General features: G+C 44.0%; 1 protein-coding gene across 6 annotated transcripts in view; it reads right to left on the reverse strand.

The window, feature by feature from the left end:
* Nucleotides 1-24,722, reverse strand: part of LOC146560951 (C-terminal-binding protein 2-like) — an 89,451-nt gene that overhangs the window by 24,047 nt on the left and 40,682 nt on the right. For 2 of the 6 annotated variants that reach the window (XM_085296576.1, XM_085296579.1), the window contains exon 1: nucleotides 21,164-23,877. The exons of 1 other annotated variant lie outside the window; for it this stretch is intronic. In XM_085296576.1, coding sequence (XP_085152702.1) covers nucleotides 21,164-23,447 — 2,284 coding nt within the window. In that variant the 5' untranslated portion in view covers nucleotides 23,448-23,877. Of the gene's footprint in view, nucleotides 1-21,163; nucleotides 23,878-24,180; nucleotides 24,409-24,722 lie in introns of those variants that run through there. 3 more of the 6 variants (XM_085296578.1, XM_085296580.1, XM_085296577.1) reach the window with 2 other exon arrangements.

The following is a 24,722-nucleotide window of genomic DNA, read 5'->3' on the forward strand; positions in this document are numbered from 1 at the left end:
CTGTGCACACGCACACACATCAACACAGAGTTTGGCCGCACTTAAGTTCGCACACACCCACAGATGATAGCCATTAATGACCAGCGTTTATCCCGGGTGTCGCAGATCTTGTTAAATAAAACACCGAAGGGCATTTGCGCCTCTGAATGCGACAGCCCCCATCTACTCTACTTCTTTTTTCATTGCTTTCGTGCACGTTCGTTCACATGCTACTCAAAATCTAAACCACCAATGTCACAGTCTGCAACTGTGCATACATGTTAACAAGAACCCGGCGCCTGTGTTCTTGGGAGTGTCTGCTTTCTTGAGTGTGTTTACGATCCCTTGGCATCTGTAGAAAAAGAGGGGGTGTGTGTAATCTTTGTGTGTAACACAAAGACATTGTTTGTCCTCCCCTCTGCCTGCCTGCACCCCTCCCCACTCACCCCCCCCCCACCTCCAAAGTTATCACCACCAAAAATGCTCTGCCAGATGGGTGAGGGAGTGACGGGGATAGAAGAACAGGACGAAATGAATGTGTGTGTGTGAGAGAGAGAAGCGTACGCTCGCATAAAGATATCACAGGTGCCGTCTGTGGTAAAAACTGACCACAATGCAAAGTGAGGATGAAGACAGGCATCCATCCTCTTTAAATGCTGCCCTTTGTGCGCCGCTAGCGTGGACTACAAACAATCGGCGTTTGGAGACAAAAGCAGCTGTCAGAGCTGATAAACAGCAGACAGTGCACTCCGGCTTTACTTCACACACACACATCGAAAAGAGCGCATCCAGGTCAGGAGCGCACGCGCACGCGCGCACGCACACACACACACGAGGGGTGGGGGGCGGTGGATATAACATCTCAGCTTTGCTATCATTCACAAAAAGCACAGATACAAAATCAATCAGCTATGTCCTTGCAGCATCATAAATGGAACTTGTTTGAATTTTGCAGGATCCCAGTGAAAACTAAAGGTTTCATTTACTACTGTGAAAAGATGCAGCTCTGCTTTTTGTTTACAGTAAACAAATCAAACAAAATACCCTTTTTTGCAATAATTGCAACCAGTTATTAAAATCATAAACGGTTACAGATCAAGTTTATTCCAAAAATGCAATTTCCATGCTAGCACCGATTGCGCCTGTATTCTCAAGTAGAAATAAATTATTAGACTTGGCAATACAAAAAATGTGTTACAGGCCACAATCGCACAGCAGACCATTAACCTTTACGCGCAGCTAATCACACGCTCATTCTCCTGTGACCTTTGACCCCAGAAATGACAACTCATCCAAGCTCGCCGTCCTCTTGCTGCTGTGTAGAGACCTCTGTGGTTTCAAACCAAGGAAGCACTGAACGCACTCACATGGGTGCTTGCCCTCGTGCACGCACACACACTGTTTTCATGACACACTTCATTGCAAAAACATAAGAGGCTCATTAGCCTTAAAGCCAAATCCAGCCTCCCCCCACTCCCAATCCACACACCCACACCCCTCACAGTCACCCACACAAACACACACACTCCACAGCTTTTTATTATTATCCTTGATGAGTGTACGAACGCACACGTATGCATAAGACAATGTGAAACATGCTCCTTGCCTGGGAAATGTCTCCACATTCTTCAAATCAGGTGCTGCACATGGCAGAGGAAACGTACTGATGAGGGGCAGAAAATAAAAAAGAAAAAGAAGAAGAAGAAGAAGTGGGCGTTGGTGTATTCTCACACAGTATGCCCTGGGGTTATCCTCTCCTCTCCTCTCTGCCTCCTACTCCAGCCTCCCTCCTCCCTCTCTGTCTTCCTATGCTGTCTTCTCTTGCTCTCCCCTCTGCTTGTTTCCAAATCTGTCCTCCTTCGTCACCTCACCCCCAGAAGTTCCATTTCAATTTCTCAGACGACTTGTACTCTTAAGGGGAGGAAAAAGAAAACCCAACCAAAACGTATGGTGGCACAGGAGGGCAGTGGGTGAGGGGGAGGACAGGAGAGCGAGAACTACGATCGTCACTCCCCCCACCCGTGCAGTTAAGGCACTGCTTTCAACTCCTTTAATCTCCAGAGAGGAGGAGGGGAAAAAAAAATCGGGATCTCTATTTGTCTTCAGCCAGCAATCAGCACTTCTCTAGCGCTCTCCTCTTTCCGCCTCTTCAGCCAGATCAGTCGTATCTTTCCTCCTCAGCCTCCTCTTCCCTGCTCCGTCTTCCTCTGCTCTCCCTTCACAGCAGGTTTGGGCTATTCATTCAGACGTCAGGCTCACTCCGTCAGCCTTTTGTTGCAAGTCACAGAAAGACGGAGAGAGAGCCAGGGAGAGAGAGAGTAAGAGAGACAGAGAGAGAGAGAGGAAGGCGTGGGGGGAGAAAAATGTGAAAAAAAGAGAGAGAGAGAAAAAAAAGAGAAAACAATCCGGTGTCACGGCTATGCAGAAGAATTTCAAAATGAAAGAGGGGGGAAATAAAAGAGTCGAAGGAGAGGGGAGAAAAAAAATCCTTGAAGAGCACCAGTCACGGGGAGAGGTGCAGCGCTCCTGGCACACGTACGACTCCCTCTTTCATTCTCTCCGACCTTCCCCTCCGCTCAACATATTTTCCTTTCGCTCTTTTTTCCCTCCCCTCCCTCCTTTCAGCCTTTCCTCCCTCCCTCCCTTTCTGTTTTATTATTTGTGATCTGGCCTTCATGGTCCTTTAAGAGTGCCAGCTCTCCCCCACCACCACCACCACCAACTAGCCCTCCGCCCAACCCTTTCTCAGTTTCATTCCCCCTTGTTCACAAACTCATCTTCACAATCTCAGCTGCATTTTTCTCTTCCGCCACCCTCTCTTCTCACTGTTTGAAATGGACATGATTAGATATGTTTTTCACTTTATAACCCCTTGGATGAAATTTCAAGGCTTAAACACCAGGATGTTTGTCAGTTGCAAGATTGCACAAAGATGTAAGATGTAGATTTTGGTTGCATACAAGGACAAAACGTGGTCGGAGCCTTCACATGGGGGTGCTATCATATGCATGCACATTTCTGATTTAATAGAAAATCCAGCAGTTGCGAAATTAATTCCCAATATCTAAAAGTTTGTAGACTCTCTCTCTCTCTCTTTCTCACACACACTGACACTCACCTGCTACTGAGCTCTTTAGAGCTCCTCCAAATGCAAGTACAGCAGATCCCTACAATTAAAGTTTTAAAGTTACGGTAATCCTTCCTGGAGTCTAACGGATCCCGGGATTTGAAGAGTAACAGATTAGGATGTTTACTACGACACCAGTCTGAGAGGATGGCTAAATACCGAGACGTCGTTTCTAAAAAAGGACTCTGATAGTAAAGGTTAACAAGTCTGTCTGAGTTTCTGGGTCATTATTTGTACCACAACACTGCTTTTCAGAACCCGAAATCCAGTTATTAAGATGTCAGCTCATTTCTGATACAAAATATTATTTTTTGCCATACACGAGTCAAAAATTTCAGGTTATTATCTTAAAATTTTGACTTAATAACTAATTTCAAGTTGGTTTTTTTTTCAATTTCTAAAGTTCAGATAATAGCTAAAAATTTAGATTTATAGAATTATTTCTTTTTTCTAAATTGTTCAAAAGTAGTACAGATAATTAAAGATATGAATGATGTGCATTAATGCTTTATAGCTGGGGTGTCATACAGTCAAGCATACAGTCTAGGGGCAAGAACTGAGCAAGGCAAAGGGTCTAATTCAGCCTACTGGTTGGTTTTAAAGAAGAAGATTTGGACTTTTTTTTTACTGTATTTCTGTCAGTTTTACAGCCTTCTAAATTACAAAATCATCAAGGTAAGTAAGTGGCAGATAAAATGACAGAAACAGATGTTTTTATTGTTAGTAATGCATCAAATAACAGAAAAGTCCATGTGTTTCATTATTTACAAAAAGTTGGGTTTTGTTTTTTGCAGTAAAATAAATACATGTATCACGCATTAAAGAACTTAGAGTTCTATGTTTTATACTTATGGGACAAAGTTCTCCTAATGAGTTCATTTTCAGTATTTTTCACATTTATTTCATGAGGTTTAACCCCAAAGAGCCATCTCTATTAGCAAGGATTTATATTTGAAATTACACTTCTCTTTCTTAAGACATGTCAATGATTAGATGTGTAGTTAAACTTCTTTACACTGGCTATGTTCACTGATCCAGTCCACTAAACACCTAATTGGGTCGTGTGTGGCCCATGATGCAAAATGAGACTGACACCCCTGTTTCATAGGTTAAGGTAGATTTAACCTTTAGGTTTCTAAATTCAAGTTTAAAGAAGCTCCTGAGACAAGTTTAACCTCTTAAGCCCCAACGCACCCTGATACGGGGGCAAAAGGCAGGAGATCAGTTAGGCTTGGGGCTTAAGAGGTTAAGGACCTGACATAATAATATCTATTCAGGCTGCTCATATATTTATGATCTCCAAATATGCAACAAGAGTGTTTTATTTTTAATTTGGAAAAATTAACACACACAAATGTGTTTCATATTTGTTGTAAGATGCCAACTAGCTTGTTGTAAAAATGGTGAATTTACAGGATTTCTACTGCTCTCTTTCTTTCCTTATCAACCACTCAAAGTGTTTTACATTCCAACCCACAATCGCCCACTGACACACACGCATACATCGGGGCAGATTTATTTTTTAGGTGGTTTCAGCATCTTGCAGTAGAACATTTTGAAACCTGTACCGGAGAAGCCGGGAGGTCAAAACGATGACCTTCTGATTGGTGGACGACCTGCTACAGCTCCAGAGCCGACCGCCTCCAGCTGCCCAAAACGAATGTCAAATTTTGCATCATTCTGCACACCGAAGGCCAAACATCTAAGATAAGCAACGATAAACAAAATATTTCTTGGAGTTGATGGTGGACTTACAATGTTTTATTTATTATGATCCTATTTCAGCTGTGAAAATGTCTTCCATATACGTTTTTGTGTAAATGTCTTGAAGTGAATAAATTCTTACTTTTTTTAAATCTTTAAATATTGGAGCAGGGTTAAAAAAAAAGAAGAAGCTAGTTTTAGTCAATAAACCAAGGACACATGCTGCCATCAATGTAAAGCACACAGTGTGGCTCAGCATAAAAGATGAGAGTGGATGACATGAATGAACTGTGTGAATTTGTTGAAACGGTAAACTGATTATTTCTTTTAGTTAATCAAAGAAAGAAGCCAAAGAAACAACCTTGACAATCTTTTATTGAAACAATGGGAACGCAGCATACTTTTTGGACTGTCACTATATTGCAAAGTTAAAAAAAAGCAAATGTTAGCAAACACTGAACACTTCTGATTAAATAAAGAACAAAGTATACCACGTGTATAGTAACACTGGCGCTCACATTGTGATGTGTTTAGTGTAAGCCCAACCGAAGTGTGGTGAGTTTAAAGGACTTCATTGAGGAGGTTTGGTTACAACATGTAACCAGAGCCCGCAAACCAGGCCTGGAGTAAAAAAGTCTCATTCATGAAAAGAGAGTGCCTGACTAAGAGAGCCTACTGTATAATTTGACCTCTAAAATTCGCCATCCCATCTGCCTCCTGTGATCTGCATGTCGTGCTGCTGCCAAATGACTGAAGCACAAACGGCATTCCGGGGGGACGAGTAAGAAGAGAAAAGGGAGAAAAAGACATGGCACAGCTGCAGGTGGACAACAGATGCTGAATTTCACCACATAAATTCTTGTTCCCATCCACTCTCCTTCTGCGCATCCCTCCAGCTCTCTGACTCGCCATCATCTCTTCATCCACCTTTCTCTTTCTCGGTGACTTGAGCCAACTGGCTTCACTAGAAAGAGGATGAGATGTTAAGAAGATGTGAGAGACTGAGTGTGTCTATGTGTGTGTGTGTGTTTGTGATCACGATGAATGGGGGGAAGGCATCACTTTTTTCAGCCCTCATCCCGGCTGCAAATTTGGACAAGTAGAGTGCAGACAGGAATCACATATCTGATTTCAATGTAAGACGCTGACTCATTTATCAGTAATCTCTCTTTTAAATAATTTTTAAAAACATAATAGAAATTCAGGATTGGAAAATCCAATGACGGCTGTTCATATGCATGAAAACACAGGTACGCACAAACGCAAATCCTCGCGCGAGACTAAAAACACTGTGAAACACAAATCCTATTTACAGCCCCCCTCCCGTGATCCTTAACACGGCTGACATACCTACTGAGAATTGTACAATATTTTCCTTGGGTGCAAATGAAATTCATCTGCACCTCTAAACATATCCAACCCGTTGGCTTCTGGTAAAACACTGCCGAGCAGAGTGTCAAGTTTTGCGCATATTCACGTTCAGCTTATTCGTTGTTCGCCTCAAAACACATGAAGATTTAATTTTCTCAAAATGAATAATTCAGAGTGACTCTCTGGTCACTGAGGAAAAGAAAAGAGAGAAAAAACAAGAAGAAATTAGACAGGAGGTGGTAGGAAAGAAAACGAAGGGAAGGAAGTGAGAGGAGAAAAGGTCTTTTTTTGATGAGGAAAGTAAACATAAGCTTTCAGCTTCTCAATTTATTGCTTTCTTTTTTCTTCTACCTTTGAGCTACAACTGTTTGAGGATTTGACCTCGACTGCCTGTCTTCTCTTTGCTGTTAATCACTTCGTATCTCTCTGAAATAACAGAGCAATTTAGCCAGAAAGGTCAGACTTTCTCTTTAAAGGCCACCTTTTTTTAAATGGTACCATCACTGCAACATTTGTAAATTAACAGACACCTGGCAAGTGTTATCCACTCTCAGAGGCTTTTACGACATGTTAAATAACACTTATACAAATCCAGGGGAAGATTAATAAAACTGTTCTTGAAATAAGTCAGTCGAGCCATCAGTCAATAAACAGAAAATCATTTATCATTTACTGGTTTTAGCTTCTCGTGTATAAAAGTTTTCACTTTTTATCTTTAAATGCTTGAATTCACATTTTGCTGATGACATGTTTTTGAGCAAATTGTTGCATAGCTTGAATCCCCAGGCCACAGGGAAAAAAAAGTCACATTATCATTTCACTCTCCATTTTCCACATTATTTACAAGTATGACATCAGCTTCTTTGGATCTGGGAACAGAGCTCTGCATGGATTGGCAGTGTCCTCACCCTGCACTCCCTCACTCGCTTGCTTCGTGATGGCACAACAGAGTTTAAAATAATCTACCCATTTGTATTCCTCAACCATTTCTAATCTAATCTATAGCATCCTTCTCTGCGCTGAACTGCGATCTTTGGTCTTTCTTCCTCAATCTGTTCTTCTGTCTTTGCTTGGGTTCAGTCACCTCACATCTTCAGATTACTCATTTCCCACATTTTCTTGCAGCTAGGCTCTACAACCCACAACCACAGTCAAGAATGAATGTGCTGAGCTATTACGTTTGAAACATATTTCTCCCATTACCTCTTTCTCTTTTCCCTAAGAAAGACCAAGAGGCAAGTATGAGACAAGAGGGAACGACAAAGAAACACTGGAAACAATTTAATGTTAATTTAAGACAAAAAGAGGGGAAAACATGAACGGAAAATGACTACTCAATATTCGTATAGATGTAATCCCAACAGAGTCAGTGCCTGATAACGGGAACATCTGGAGGGGAGAGGGGGAGAGAGAGACTGAGAGACTGAGCACCGTGCCTTAACAGATGCCACCAATACCATCTGCAAATGTCCATTTACACAATCTCTCATAAACACATCTTACATACACTCACAAAGAACTTAACTGGGAACAGCTGTGCAATCCAATGCATTTTTATCAAGCACTTCAGTTTTTAATAACATTGCACACTGTACTATCACTCCCGGTAGTCTTGGCTGCTGTGGCGTAGGGTCCAGTAAGGGGTATAAATAAGAGATAAGATCCAATAAGACAAGATCCAACAGCATAGCAACTGAATTCATCCCAAACTGTCCTACAATTAGTAATTTGATTCTTCTTAACAAAACAATTGAGGATCACAGGTGATGCCTCTACTTACTTTGTATGCAAAGAAGCCTATCAATTTACAGTATCTCTCACACCATTGCATCACCAGCAACAGCCTGAACTCCTGATACAAGGCAGGATGGAACCTTGCTTTCATTTTGTTTAAGCCAAATTCTAACTTTACCGTCCGAATGTTGCAGGAACAATCAAGACTCATCGGATAAGGCAGAATTTTTCCTCTATTGTCAAACTTTCACAAGCCAATATGACCTGTAGCCTCCTTTCACTCCTGTCAACTAAGAACAGGAGTGATACTCGGTGTGGTTTACTGCTTCTGTACTCCTTAGCTTCAAGTAGAGCTGGGCGATATATCGAGTTTTTAAAACATATCGATATATTTTTATACGAGATATAAGATGTGACAATATCCTTTATATCGATATAGTCTATGTTACGTTATAATTATAGTTGTGGAGCCGCAAGTTTGCCTCTCTTTCGTCCACTTTTGTCTCTACGCAACGTTACTCCGCCTCGCCTTCACTGAAGACAACTCCCCCTCCTCCCCCATCGCTTCACGTGCAGGCAGCGACAAGACGGACACGGCAAATCTCCGTTAACGAGTTACTGCGCATCGCCCCATGCATGGGGCTGGACGGCGTCAACGTGCTAACGAGCTAAACATGCTAACGAGCTAACAGCGCTAACCCTAAAATCCTTTCATTCTCTCAAAAGTTGACAGCGCGCCTTATGTATGAATTCTGGTTGTGCTTGATGGCCGCGAACCGATTTTATGTGGTACACGGCGCTCAGCAATCTGTCAAAAATGTTTGAGTACGACTTTGGTAAGCTACGGAGCTGCACCGCTTGATAGATTGTCGGCGCATTACGGCTACCGAGGAGCTTCGCGGAGTGATACGTACTGTGCATCAACGTAATATTACCGTATTGTGTGTGTATAAGGACCATAAATGGCACCTGTAAGAGACGTGGTTATGAAGCGGATTTCAAACTCCAGGCTATCAGTCACACAGTAAAACTTGGGAACAGAGCAGCTGTGAAATCTGTCTGTCTTTGTTATTACGCTCAGCGTCTTTTAGTTTACATTTTGACTGCACAATTGTGAGCTCTTTGTTTAGCACAAAAACAACCTTGTTTTCTTTTATTTATGGAGCATTATTATTTAATGAATGCTCATAATTTAATTTTGAGTAATTTTTTATGTACATCTGTGCTGTATGTTAATAAAAGTGCCTGTGTGACATCTGGGACACAGCTTTGACTAAGAACTCTCTTTTTGTTCTTACTTTATGGCTTAAAAAAAAAATCGAGATATATATCTTATATCGCCATCCAGCTAAAAAATATCGAGATATGAATTTTGGGTCATATCGCCCAGCCCTAGCTTCAAGGTTTGATGTGTGAGAGATAATCTTGTGTTTTCTGGTATTCCAGAAACTGCCGGAGAGGACGCAGAGGCAACGGTGAAAAGCTTCATTAAAATCCACCTGAAGCTGCCGGAGGACACCGTAAAGAACATCGACTTCGATAGAGTACATCGCTTGGGGGGCGCGCGGTCGCGGACCGGGAGACCACGGCCTATTGTGGCCAAATTCGGTCAATTCAAACAGAAGGAACAGGTGAAGAGTCGCGGCAGAGAGCTGAAAGGAACGGACTTCAGCGTGAACGACCAGTTCCCCAAAGAGATCCTGGAACGACGCAAGGTCCTGTTCCCAGTTCGACGTAGCTTTATCCAGAAAGGCTCCCGTGCTGTCATCGCTGTGGACCGGCTCTACGTGGACGGACAGCTGTACCGCGACCCCGGCACCACACCGTGGTTATACTGACTGCACTCCAGATAAGAACCCGCTACACTCTTTTCTTATTCATTCACACTTTCTCCTTTAAAATGTGTTTAACCTAGTAATATCAGTAGGATGTCATAGCAGATATAACACCGTCACCCTCCGTCATTGCTTTAATTGGAATGTTTCCGTTTCGTTTCCTTTTTTTTGTTGTCGCTCACAGTTCATGTGGTTTCTTTCTTTCTCTTGTCTTTCACTGCTGTGGTCACCTACTTCCCCACTCACCTACAAACAACACCCTCTATTTCTCCATATTTTCACAACACGATCACGCAAACACATCAGCTCAACGGCAGCACATTCATAACAGCCTCACAGCACGCACAGACTTGCAGGACACATAAGCAAGCCACGCTTGTTCATATTAGTGAATATTCACACACATAGTCAGACTTATGGAGTCTCTCACCACACTTCTTTTTCTCTTTCTATTTACAAACAAGGGATGTTTCCATATTCTCTCCACCTGTCTAAACGAAACACCCAGCATACATCATTAAACATACACGCACAATTAAGGGCATGCTGAGGTTTGTCACATGGAATGTAAATGGAGCTGGCACCAGAGGAAAGAGGTTAAAAATATTTAACCAGCTTAAAAAACTACAGGCAGATGTTGTTTTATTACAAGAAACTCACAAACCTGTCACAGGTTTAAATGAACTTAAAACACCTGAGTTTCCTAACGTGTTTGCAGCCGGTTATAATTCTAGACAACGGGGAGTAGCAATTTTAATACATAAAAATGTTAATTTTACAGTACTCGATACAGTTATAGATCCAGAGGGTAGATTTCTAATTATTAAACTATCAATATTGAACAAAAAACTATGTATTGTTAGTATATATGGTCCAAATGTTGATGAACCCTCATTCTTCCACGGTTTTTTTAGTGCACTCTCTGAACACCTTGATTGCACACTCATTCTTGGCGGTGACCTCAACCTTGGACTAAATGAAGAAATGGATAGGCTCAACACAACAGGAACTCAGCGTAATTGGCAGTCCACAAATATAATCAAACAGTATATGAACGACTTTGGTCTTTGCGATGCATGGCGCTCTCTTCACCCCACCAGTAAGGAATATACTTTTTTCTCGCATGTTCATCACTCTTACTCTCGTCTGGATTATTTTTTGGTCAGCAGCTCACTGCTGTGTGACATTTCAGACACTGAGATTCATCCTATAGCTGTCAGCGATCATGCTCCTGTATCTTTAACACTAATGCACAAGAATAATACTACGCCAAGTAAAAACTGGAGATTTAATATATCACTACTTAAAGATGAAGACTTTATTAAATACTTTAAAAAGGAATGGACTTCATATTTAGACTTTAATGACACTCCCGGAATATCTGCTTCTGTTCTATGGGAAGCAGGGAAAGCTGTGATGAGAGGTAAAATAATTTCTTTCTCATCACACAAAAAGAAAGAAGAAAACAAAAATATTCAGGAATTAGAAAAAAACATCAAATCACTAGACGAAGCCTACGCGTCCCACCAAGATCAGGAAACATTGAACAAAATATGCAAAACAAAACTAGAATTAAATGAAACTATTAATAAAAAAACACAATTCCTTATACAAAGACTTCGCTTGCAGAATTTTGAACACAGTAACAAATCAGGTCGATTTCTAGCTAACCAGCTAAAAATAAATAAAGAAAAAACAACTATATGTGCTGCTAAAGATTTATCGGGGAACACAATATATGATCCTGGAAGAATAAACAACATTTTTAGGGATTTCTATGAAACTTTATACTCACCACAAATAAACCCATCTAAAAATGAAATTGATCTGTTTCTTGACAACGTAACTCTTCCAAAATTACTAGACAGTCAAGCAATGGAATTGGATTCGCCACTGACGCCAAGTGAACTCCAGGAAGCCCTGATAAGTATGCCCAATAATAAGGCTCCAGGTCCAGACGGCTTCCCTGCAGAATTCTACAAAGAATTCTGGACAATTCTGGCACCAGTATTCCACAGCATGTTGCAGGAAATCGAGGAAAAGGGCAGACTACCACCAAATATGAATTCTGCCAACATTAGTCTCCTGCTAAAACCAGGCAAAGACCCTTTATTTCCCTCAAGCTATCGTCCAATTTCTCTTTTAAATGTAGACCTTAAAATAATCTGCAAAGCTCTCTCAAAGAGATTAGAGAAAATGACCCCCCTCTTAATTCATCCTGACCAAACTGGTTTCATAAAAGGTCGGCACTCCTCAACAAACACTCGTAGATTACTTAATTTAATAGACTACTCATACGATAAAAACATCGAAGCCATAATATTATCTCTAGATGCAGAAAAAGCATTTGACAGAGTTAATTGGAAATTTTTATTCGCAACTTTACACAAATTTGGTTTTGGAAACTCTTTCATAAACTGGATAAGAATATTATACAATTCCCCAACGGCTCGTATCAGAACAAATGACCAGACATCCTCCAGCTTCTGTCTCCTGAGGGGCACCAGACAGGGATGCCCACTCTCCCCCTCACTTTTTGCAATTTTTATCGAACCTCTAGCAGCAGCATTTAGACAGGCTACAACAATTAAGGGCATAAAATGTAAGAACATAGAACATAAAATCAGTCTCTATGCGGATGATGTGTTGCTTTTTCTGCAAAACACACAAACCAACCTCTCTGAGGTAATTACTTTAATAAACTGGTTTTCAAGAGTTTCAGATTATTCAATTAACTGGCCAAAATCTACAGTTCTCCCCATTAACTGCTCCTTCCATAATTCTTCCTCTGCCCCACTGCAATCCGGAAATATTAAATATTTAGGTATTAATATCTCTCCTAAGCTTTCAGACTTAACTAAACTAAACCACATCCCACTTCTAAAGAAAGTAGAAGGCGATCTGACTAGATGGAAATCTTTACCCATATCACTCATGGGAAGGGTCGCCACTATAAAAATGATGATCTTGCCAAAAATAAATTACTTATTTTTGATGATCCCTAACAAACCATCACAAGATTGGTTCAGATCTCTGGATTCATATATTTCCAAATTCCTTTGGAAAGATAAACCCCCGCGTATTAGCTTAAAAACGCTACAAAGAACCAAGGATAGAGGAGGATTAGATCTGCCTAATTTTCACCAATACTTCTTAGCCAACAGGCTTCAGTTCATCTCAGAATGGTTAAAACATACCTTCTTAGTTGAGCCCTGGCTAGATGTTGAACAGGCACTATGCAAGGATCTAGAGATTTCAGACCTACCATTTATTAGCTCAAACATCAAAAGACATGAATGCTTTAAAAGTATCAACATCAGCTTTTCTCTAACAGCATGGTGGGAGTTTCTAAAAATAACGGAGTCTTCATTAATCCCATGCAAACGTACACCTATCTGGAATAACCCTGACATATTACAAAACAATAATATGATTAATTTCCCAGAATGGAGTTGTAAAGGAATTAAATACTTAGAACATATATTAGAGGGAACAGAATTTATTCCATTTGACAGACTAGTTGAACAATATGGGATCAACAAGACAAGGTTTTTAGAATATCAACAAATTAAATCCATAGTAAAAAAGAAATTTAACCTCAGTCAAGTTGAATTACAAACACCACTAAGTGCGGCACATTTTCTTACTCTTAAATCCCCCAAATTATTATCTAAAATATACAGAACACTTTCTAAATTAGATGAATCAATATCCCTTCCTACTGCAAAGTGGGAAGCAGATTTATCAGTCAACCTAGACCAAAACTTCTGGTCTCAGATTTGCTTAAAAACTTTTAAATTAATTAAAAATCCCAGTCTGCAATTAATACAATACAAAATACTTCATAGAGTGCACTATACAGGTCATCGGATGTTCAAGATGGGCTTTACATCTTCCAACAACTGCTCACACTGTCAAGGCAATACACCAGACAATTACATCCACGCTCTTTGGTTCTGTCCACCAGTGCAAAAGTTTTGGCGCGAGATATGTGAAGACTTATCAAAATGTCTGAAATGTAACATTCCAACCTCCCCCTTAGTGTGTTTGTTGGGCAGCTTAGATAATGTCACTTCAGAAAAGAATATAGCCCATATGATCTTCACTGCCCTATGCATAGCCAAGAAAACAGTCCTCATGAACTGGAAAAATAAAAATAATCTTAATTCTAACCAATATAGAAATTATCTATTAGATTACATTAGTCTTGACACAGCCTCTGCCACCACATTAGATCAATTGCTCTGGGCCCCTTTTATCAGCTCCATCACCTAGTGGGGGTGGGGGGTCATAGTTTGGTCCCGCCTTCACTGTTGTGATTGGTGAGGGGGTAGGGACAGGCTTAGGGCGTCGGGGGGTTCCCCGGAGGCATCTTCCTTGGGGGGCTCAACCCGGGGTAGCGGTCACGTCCGGTTGAGGGCTCTGTTGGCTCTCAGGTGACTGTTTCCTCGCGGCTGCGTGCAGCGGGGCTAGGGGAGGGTCTGTGCTGACGGACGCGGGTTACTGACCTGGCAACCTGGCTGCCCCTGGGTGGGTCCGGGATGGGCGTGGGGTTCTGGGGGCGCTCCGTCTCTGGGCTGGGGCCCGGGCCGGGCCTCGGGGGCTCGGGTCCTGGTTGGTGTGTTGCCGGGGTTGTGGGCGGGTGGGTGCATGGGGGCCCGGCCCTGGAGCAGGGTGCCGCCGGTGCATCGAGCCGCCTGGGGGGCTCTTCAACTGGTGGGGGGGATGGTCACATCTTGCAGGAGCTTTCTTCTCTCAGGAACTCTCTGCAGGAGGGGGAGATACAGGAGAGGTGGAGGAAGATCTCAGCCTGGGTGTTTATTGTCTTATGTAGTCTGGAAGATGAGTGGATGGTGGGGTGGGTGCAGTTTTCTCTGTGGTGGGGTTGGGTGGACTGTCCAGGGCTCTGTGGAGCCGGGGGGCGCTACTGCACTGGGCCCCGGTCTGATGGGCCTGGGCCCCCCTTCCCTGGCGGGTCGCGGAGGGTGGGAGTGCCTACTGGGGTCAGCGGGGGAGCTGGCCCCAGGGAGGGGTTACCTGCCCCTCCCTTCCTTCCCTCCCCATCTCCAGCTGCCTCCCTCTTCCCGCTCCTCCACAACCACCCACACATGCAGGGCCTTGGAGTGGGGGTATGTCACCAGGGTGCAGAGGAGGCTACCCCCCCCCCCCCCCCCTGTCCCCTTCTGGCTGCCTCTGCCTCAATTTTATCCCACAACTTAGACATTCACATTATTCACACTCTCATTACACATACATATAGGATCTTGGGGGTGGGCACAATCACGGAGTCCAAATCACCATCAGGGTGTATACCTCACCCCTGACGTCGTTGCCCACCTCTCAATTTTAAATACACTTAGTCATTGAGGGTTAGCAGGAGGGACTATGCGCTTACCTGCTGCTCCTTGGCAGGTAGCTCCATGCCCTCCTGGGTTTTAATTGCACCTTAGAACACATATGCATCAACACTACAATGAGCGGGTGGAGGGAGGTTTGGAGTCTTCTCCCACCCCCATTCTCTGCGGCCTGCTGGAGCGGGAGGGCTAGTAGGAGGAGTTGGCCGTCCGGCTGCGGTCTGGGGTGTGGGGCCTCCCTGCTGCTGCGGAGTCGGGGTGGTCTGCCTCTCCCCACCGCAGGGAAAAGGGTAACACCACCTGGGTCTGGGTGCAATTCCCCCCTCCAGAGGCAAGGGTACCTAGACCCGGTTTGTAGAGTACGCTTGGGGAGTGTGATTGTGTGTACAGCGTCTCTTTATGTCTGTCTCCACGTTGGTTGAGTGTGGAGTGAGTGCACATGAGAGCATGAGGGTGGGAATGGATGTTTGTGTCTGTGTGTGCATGTATGTCTGTGTCTATATGTCAGGTTGGGTATCAGACGCCACCTCTCTGGGGACACCTCAGGCCCTCCAAGGTTTGGAGGCCTATCTCCACCCACCACCACTTCCCCTGCCGGTGGCGGACTCCCTCAGGTGTCGGTGTGTTGGTGGTTCTTTGTATCTGGGGGTGGGCGTCCGGGTACACACCGGCTCACTCCTTGGCGGCCGCTTGTCGGGGCTTGGGGCCTGGGGCTCGCTCGGGCCCCTTTGGAGGTGGGGTGCCCCCGGCCTCTCGGCCTAGGGCTCGGTCACTCAGGCGCAGCTGGGGGCCGGCGGAGCTCACGGGCGCGTCACTGCAACTCCCCCTGACTTCTGCTCCGCGGCTGCTGGGCGAGCCCTCATCTGGGACTCTCCTCAGCTCTTACTGGGACAGTGGCGCGGCTGCCCCTCTGTTGGTCTTCCATGGTCTCTTGTGTTCTGGGGGCCTCTGGATGTCTGGAGTTTTGATCTCCTCCATACCCGCTTCACACCCTGGAGGACGGGGCTATGGCCCCCCCACACTCCCTAGCAGATCATTACATGGAGAAACCTTTGGAATGCAAGCATGCTGATCCACACAGGTATGCACACAGGTGTACACATGGGTATTCACAGACGCGGACTAAAGCTTTCTTGGCTGCTGCCTCAAAGCACACTGTGCGCTGTCTATCTTGCGTGCTGCACAATATCGTTTATTACTTAGTAAATACTGATATCTATGACTAGCTAGTTTATTGTGATGGTGCTTTGTTTTCTCTATTATTATGTTGCTCTTTGTTGTTTGCTGTCTCCTCTGTTTGTTTTTGTTTGTTTGTTTGGTTTTTTTTTTTTCTCCATACAGGTGACCCAGGAGTTTTTTTTTTTTTTGTCTCTCTTCCCCCCCCTTCTCACCGTCTCTTCTCCCCTTTGGTTTTCTTTCTTTCTCTCCCCCTCTCTCTCTCATTCATTCCCCCTGTCCTATTTATTAAAAAAAAAAAAAAAATGACAAAGGATGAACTGAAGCTCTGCCATCACGTAATGTCGCATACTGCTGTTTCTGATGTCATTTAGAAAAAAAAAAAAAAAAAAAAAAAAAAAAAAAAAAAAAAAGGTTTGATGTGCTGTGTTCAGACATGCTTTTCTGCATATCTTGGTTGTAACGAGTGGTTATTTGAGTTACTGTCGCCTTTCTATGAGATTGAAGTAATGTCACCTTCAATAAGGCATTTTCTCCCAGAGAATTGATGCTCACTGGCTTTTCTGACCATCTTCTGTAAACCCTAGAGATGATTCTGGGGGAAAAATCCCAGTAGATCAGCAGTTTCTGAAATACTCAGCGCAGCCTGTCTAGCACTAACAACCATGCTGCATTCAAAGTCCCTTAAATCAACTTCCTTCCTCACTCTGATGCAAATAAAGTGGTGGTTTAAAGTAGTGAATGATTTAGCCTTACATAATAATGATAATAATGTGATTCATGTATGCAGATGGCTGTCCCCTCTGAGCCTCATTCTGTTGTACGTTTCTTCCTGTTAAAAGGGAGTTTTTCCTTCTCACTGTCGCCAATTGCTTGCTCATTGGGGGTCTTCTGACTGTTGGAGTTTTCACTGTATCACTGTGGGGTCTTTACCTTAAAACATAATGTGCCTTAAGGTGACTGTTGTTGTGATTTGTTGCCATATAAATACAAGTGAATTAAACTGAATTGTTTAATCCTTTTTTAAAAACGTTCTTAAGCACTTTTTAGAGTCCTATGCTAGACTGGCAACCTCTCCACTATGCATGTATGGATGCATGGCATTTATTTGGTGGGTAAAAAAAAAAAATTGTGAGCAAGGAACATGGTGGCTAGCCAGAAAAAACCAACCAACCAAACAAAACAACCTTTGACTGCCACCCAGATTTAGGCCAATATGTGACCTTCAAAAGCCAGATGAAAGATTGACAGCCAACCTCATCTCTATGGAGAGTTTAAGGTTGACTGACAGCTGTCAACGCCCCGTTTCCCCACCCCACCGTGCAGCTTGAAGTCATCATCTATCAGAAGCAGAACTATGTCACTTTCTCTCCATCGCTCTCTCTCCCTTTTACTTAATCCCTCAGTCAGTTTAACAACTGTCTGTAGCTTTGACCTGGACCCCGTTAATACATAATCTGCTATCTCCAGAACGAACATGCCACAACCCTCCCCCACCATCGTGCCAGGCCTAAGCAAGCAAGAAAATTGCGGCTAGTGTGTCAGTCATGCATTGCAGAGCAAAGCAAAGCTGACGTGAACTGGCACTGAGTCACCTGGCCAAAGTCCGTGATGAGGGGGTCAACGCCCTCAGCAGGGGTGGAAGTAAAGAAGGTAGAGTCCTAGAGTAGCTTATATTGTGTTTATGCCAGTTTGGGGGTGGGGGTGTCCTAGTTAGCCCTGCTCTAGGGTATTCCATAAAGCATCATATAGTGAGGTTGGTGAGGCCATGCCATCTGCATTTACACATGGGCTATTAATTCAAAGGGAAATTCTTTCTGCTTCTGGATGCAACATATTGCTAATGAATTATTTGAGGTATTCAGAATATCCAATTTACAATCTCATAACTTATTCAACAAAAAATGTTAGAGAAGCATTATTGCTGCCATCTATCCATTTTCTATTACTTGTCCAGATTCAGGTTGTAGGGACAGACCTCTATCTCCCCAGCAACCATTTTCGGCTCTTCAGGGGTGATATCGAGCCACTTGTGAGACCTCATCTCTCTAGTGTGTCCCGAGTCTACCTTCACGAATTCTCTTGGTTGGAAAAACCAGAAACACCTCACCTGCCTGGAGTTAATGCTGCTATTAAGACTAATAGTGTTACCTGATAAAACAACATTACAACATTTTACCTGACAGGCTGAAACATACTATATTGCTAAGTCTGAATTATGTTATCTTTTTTGGAAAAAAGTAACCAAAACCTCCAAATAACTACTTAGCCATCCCAAAATAAGTGGATGATTTTTTTGCATTTTTTTTTCTAAATGCATTAGCTCAGCCTGCCTTTTTGTATAAGGAAAAAAACGGATGGAGTAAATTTGCAGTGTTTTATGACAATGGAGCGACCCTTTAACCAAAAGCAAATCTGCCTACGATTACCACCAAAACCCATGTTGCCTAGCAACGTACAATTTAGGAACATGCTTTCAGAGCAGCTTTTGCGGACGTGTCCATTAACAGATGAAATTACCAAAGCAACAAATGTCAGCCACATGCAAATGAGGTCTACTCTGCTGACTGTGTGTGTACTAACAATGTGATATATGTGTATGACGCAGACATGAAGAAATCTGTTTCCAAAGCATATTTTGACTATCGAGCAGTGGGGTTCTTTTAATGTCTGCTCTTTTGGGCTTAAAAACAAAAGAAAACAAAGGAACAAAACACACACACACAAGAGGACAACAAAGCTGTCTCCATTCAATAATGTGTATCCAGCCTGTCCTGTACATTTTAAGTCTATTTCAATCCACTATCTATGTACAGAAGGTCTCACGGAAAGCCAGAAGGCTGGTCTGAGCAAAATGGGACTATCTATGGATTACTGCAGCAAAGGAAGGATTAAGCCTCACTCCCTGTACTCATCAGAACCTGCAAAGAGAGAATGACACAATCACACATCGGCCATCAGCAGTGTAATTCGATTTTATCTGACCAGTGATGCTGCTAGTCAGCCTCGGGTGAGCTGGTGCTGATGGAGAAATCGGCCTTTATTGCCCAGCCTATAAAATCAACTTCTATCAGGCCATGGGATTTAAATATAATTTAGGTAGCCACTCTTGTGCTGATTTAAAGCTTTAATCTGATATCCAAATAAATCTGACCGACTACACAATGAGGATGAATTGACTGAATGCATTTTATTTAATCCGGAATTGAAAAGTGAATTTGGGACACAACCCATTAAATAAACACTAAAAAAACAGAAACAAAGAGGAGTCTCAGAAATAAAATGAATTAGCAGATCTGTTCATGAGGAACAAGGTAAGGCTAATTGCTATTCTACGCAGGTTGGCGGTACACCTTGGCAGGCAGAAGGGCCTGAAGGAATGCTGTGTGGCCCGAGTGGCTATAAAGCTTTTCGAGGCTACCGTGATGCATCCTTATTATCACAATGAGGGAAGATATCTGTGTTTACTGCAACAAGGGCTCAGGGGCCATGGGGAGACGGTGCAAGGCACAGAAAAAGAGGATGTGATCAAAAACAGCTGCAGTTACAATGACACCCCAGCTGAAGAGCTACACAACTAATGCTGCAATCACCATTATGCAACATCTTGAATCCTATACAGTTGTGGCAGAACAAATTCTTTTTTTTTTCTTAAATGGCCTGTTGATTTTGCTTTTGCGCCAAATAGTTACCATTTGATACAGCAGATAAGAGCTAAATTATTTTGAAAAAAGCATATCTGCAGAAGGAGTCGGTGGCAAACTCAATCCCACATACTGCACACAGATGCACACACAAGCTACCTCCTGTTCCCACACAATAATTGCACACAACATCTGACTTCTCTAGTCAAAGAAATCCTAATGTGAACTGTTCACACATGAATGCGGTGACTGACAGACTGTAACATGAAGACCGTGCACAGTTGTTAAATTTTAAAACATATCAGAAAGGCTGCTGACAGCTGTTCCTCCCAAATCCTCTATATTGCGCCTCGTCAATGCCATTCGTGTTGTATTTAATGGGCGATATCTCATTCTGACAAAGGAACTGCATGAGATTAGTGAAATGACAAAAGGTCTTCAGAGAAAGTAACAGGAATTCTGACAAATCAGGCTCTCGCAGAGATAAGCAGACGAGAAAGTGAGATGTAAGTATCGGCTTAGGACGTGGGGTAGATTACAAGAATGCTTAAAGCAAAAAGTTATCCTTTTATGGTAATAATTCAAAATCTGGACAGCAGCTTTATAAAAAATAGACAAGGGCAGCAAGAAAAGACACATCATTTATCTACTGTTGATGTAATTAGTGCCAAGACAGGAGAGGAAACAAATGACAGCACAGACCAGAAAGATAAAACGATTCAAAAAGTCTTCCATTAACATTCAAACTGTGTTTGGATTTTTTTAAGGTCAAGAATCATGCATAGCATACCAGTATCCATGCTGAGCTAAATAGATTTCACATACCCCTAGTCTGAATGCTGGTATAAAGCAAAGTATGCTGGTATAAAGCGAAGGCTTATCTGGTATTCACTTACTCATGATTCATCACGACAAAGGATGAAAATAGATTTACAGTGTCTTCTCCTTTTATTTATTTTTTTAAAGAAACAACTGCTGAATGGCTCTTAGAAATGTCAAAGTAATATTTAAAAGTTGATATGATTTCTAACAAAGCAGCAGCACTGCTTTGTGCTGCTCCTGAAAGCAATGAGAGGAATGGGAACTGGTATCTTACATAAATCACACACAAAATGAAGAGCTCTGTCACAAGTAAACAGCCTTATCTATTGAAAACATGTGAAACAGCCAAGAGCACATCTATCATGAAAACAGACAAATACCAGATAAATCTAAAAGGAGAAAAAAAATAGGATTTACTTGTATCTGGAGATGCCATAGTCGACACGATGACTGGTGGACCCGTGCGTCGACTTAGCTTCTGGTTAGCAGCCAGGGCACCTTGGCCTTGAACGGGTGCTCCCACGGGAACGAGAGCATTGTCTGATCCTGGTCCCCCACCCTTTCGGATCAGCTGAGGACTAGGGTGAGGGCTGTGCATGGGTGACAATGGCACTAAGTTCCTGTCCCTCTTCATCAGCTCTATGGGCACTGTGTAGTTGGTAGAGTATGCTTTTGGTACCTGTTGCGGTGGCTGTGGTAAAGCAGGCATGGATATAGGCATCTGCTGTGGCATACCTGGCATCGAGTGAATGGACCCCGCAATGGCAGGCATTGACCCAGTCATCTGGTGAGGCATTATCTGCATACCTGGCATAGGCACCCCTGGCATCCCAGAAGAGTAGGCTGACATGGGTCTTGACTGGACAGGCATGAGGGCTCCAGCGTATGGCCCTGGTGAACGAGGGGGTTGGCCTGGGTATCCTCCAGAGGCCTCCAGTAACTGCTGCGAGGGAGCACTGCTGGGCCTTCTACCGATTACTTCTCCCATCCGCGGAGAGATAGTTTGCATGGCCCCAGGTGTTGGTGGGGGCATTAGTTGGGGATCTACTGCTAAAGGTTGTGGGGTATGTGGTGGATGATGATGGTGGTGGTGTGGTTGATAGATGTCTGCGCGATGGCTAAAGCTATTAGAGCGACCTCGCATGGGCGTTTGAGGTTGGGAGGGGGCTGGTGTAGCTTCTATTGGGCGCTTGTAATGGTGGACCAGGCGAGACAGCACACGAGCCTGACCGAGGTTTGGGGCAACTGTGCGGACATCATTCTCCTCCATGACAGCCAGCATGCTAGTGGAGTCAAACCCCTGCTGGATAAGTGAGGAGATGGTGCTCTCTGAGAGGCCCTCGTTTCGCAACAGAGAAAGAAACTCTGGATCGACCGACTTCTTGGGATCCACCGGCAAAGGAGTCTGTGGGGCGGTTGGTGGAGGAGCGGGAAGAGGGGCAGGGAGTGGAGTAGCTGGGGGAGGAGGGGCTGGAGTTGGAACCACTTGCAGAGGTGGAGGTGCAGCAGGGGCAATTGCTGCAGTATGGACTGGAGTAGGTGGAGCAGGAAGTGGTGCAGCCATAGAAAGGTTAGGGTCAGTGACCGGCATGGTAGGCGGAGGTGGCAGAGGTTGAGGTTGTTGCTGTTGCAGATGGTGTTGCTGCAACTGTTCTTGCTGAAGATGCTGTTGCTGAATTTGCTGTTGTTGTATTTGTTGCTGTTGTAGTTGTTGCTGCTGTAACTGCTGCTGCTGAAGTTGTTGCTGTTGGAACTGCTGCTGTTGTATTTGTTGATGCTGTTGTAACTGTTGCTGTTGTATTTGTTGCTGCTGTTGTAACTGTTGCTGCTGTATTTGTTGCTGATGCTGTAATTGATGCTGTTGCTGGATGGTTAACGGTGAGGCTGTCTCTTGCCTCATAATCATGCTTTGACTGGCTGGATCTACCACTAGACAGGTGGCAGCCTGCTGCTGCGGATCCAGAGGGCGGCCATTAGCATCAGTATAAACGGACTGACTTGTCAGAGGCGGAGGCTCACTGGCATACCGAGGAGACGGCTGCTCCATTCCATAGTGAGCAGGAGGGGGGTCTCGAGGGGATATCTTAGCAGAAGTTATAGCACCAGGTTCCCTATATGCCCTATTCAATTCATGAGTGCTTGGAGGAGGGGGAGGAGGTAAAGGTGATGGGGGCCCTTGAGATCCAGCCCGCACTACCTGACCTTGATCCCACGCAGTACGAGCCCCAGGTGTCATTCCTAAATGTGAGCCCGACCTGCTGAGAGGATGAGGCAGCGGAGGCTGATGCTCAGATCGGTAAAAGGCCTCCGGTGGCCGAGGAGTCATGGCTGGGTCATGGGAGTAGTAGTCCTGGTGTGGAATGGATCCTCGATGAGCCATGGGCACTCGTTCGTAGTGGTTTAGATCTGGCACAGAGCCCTTCCTAAGCCCCCGTGGGTCGTGTCTCTCGGCGTAAACCTGTCCGTAAAGGGAATCTTGGTAGGAATACGGGTCGCGTTTCAAATCGAGGTCAGGAAGACGCACCCCAGGTGGTGGCTCATACCACCCTCCTCCCTCTCCGTATGACAAAGAGCTCCGCCGGCCTGTTACTCTTGCCTGCTGTTCGTACACGCTGTCAGGTCTTTCCCACTGACCCTCATTCCCCCCTAACGTGTCCCAACTGTGGGAGCGTCCGAGGCTCACTTTGTTAGGGACAAGCATTGGCGAAAAAGAAAAAAGCTGAAAATCTGTTAACAGAGGAAAGAAAAAAACACAGAAATAGAAAAAATAAAGAGCTCCCAACAGGCAGTGTGTGTGTGAGAGAGAAAGTTCTCTTTCAGGTCTTCATGTGCAGCAGCAACAAAAAAATTGAACGGAGTGAGAAAGGATGAAGATGAAGCAAAGTCTAGCGTTTCACCTGATATCTGTTTGTAATATTGTAAGTCCGTGCTATCAGGTGACTTCCCCCTTTGCTGGCAGCCCTTGAATAATTAATCTCTGGCCATGCTGGCTTGTTGCGCATGAGGAAAGAGGACACCACACACAAACATATCCACATCACACCAAACCACACAAACACTGCAGAGGTAGAAGACACAGAAACAGAGTGCATGCTTGAGCTAGCCAGCAAACATTCATCCAAAAAAAAAAAAAAAAAAGGGGGGGGGGGGGGGGGAAGAAGTGGATAGGTTGGGTTATAGGTTGGGATGGGCAGGGGCTTGTACTAATCCAATAGGGTTTAGCTGTCCCTTCTCCGGGACATTTTACTTGCTCTGCCGATTGCTATGAGGGATTACACCTAAATAAAGCCTGTTTAATTCCACATCCAACTGTGACGTCATGTGAACCAGATACGAGCGTATCTGGTGATGGTGATGAGTATCGTGATCATGGTAATGCCAGTGATTTTGATTCCATTCCCAAATCCCTTACCCGCTCTTTCAGAGACACCTACCTGAAGCTGCTGCTGATGCGCTGCCGTCAACAGGTCTCAGAACGTAGTTTGGCCGAGTGATGGCGAGGGGAGGGGAGGCCAGGCAAGACGTACAGCTTCATTGAAAACAAATGAAATACAGGTCTCCCAGCTAAGTCCCATGTGCTGTCAGTAAACATCAAATCCACTCTGATTGGACACTAATCCTCCAGGCCCCATGCTTGCAGCAGAGCCACCACGCAACTGCTGCCCAACTCTCTGTGAAATGTCCTTGATGGCTCTGTGGTGCTTACTGACAGTGCCTCACTCTCTTTGATTTGGGATCAGTCAGACCTGCTGTCTGCACGTAAAATGCAGGACAATGAAAATTGTGATTGCAGAATGCATGATGAAATCCACACGCAACATCTGGCCTCAAAATGAATGAGTGAAATACGTCACTTTGTACAGACCCTCAGTATAATTTAATCTGGCCATTTATATTACAGTTCTATCTATATGCATCTTACTGTCAGTAAAATACAGCACCTTCCCCCTCTTTCACAAATCTCCTCTGATCTCCT

Source organism: Mchenga conophoros, linkage group LG13, assembly GCF_057382185.1.
Source record: "Mchenga conophoros isolate Kocher_MC1m ecotype Shallow Benthic linkage group LG13, M_conophoros_male_GT1.1, whole genome shotgun sequence".
In the NCBI taxonomy this organism is placed as follows: Eukaryota; Metazoa; Chordata; class Actinopteri; order Cichliformes; family Cichlidae; genus Mchenga; species Mchenga conophoros.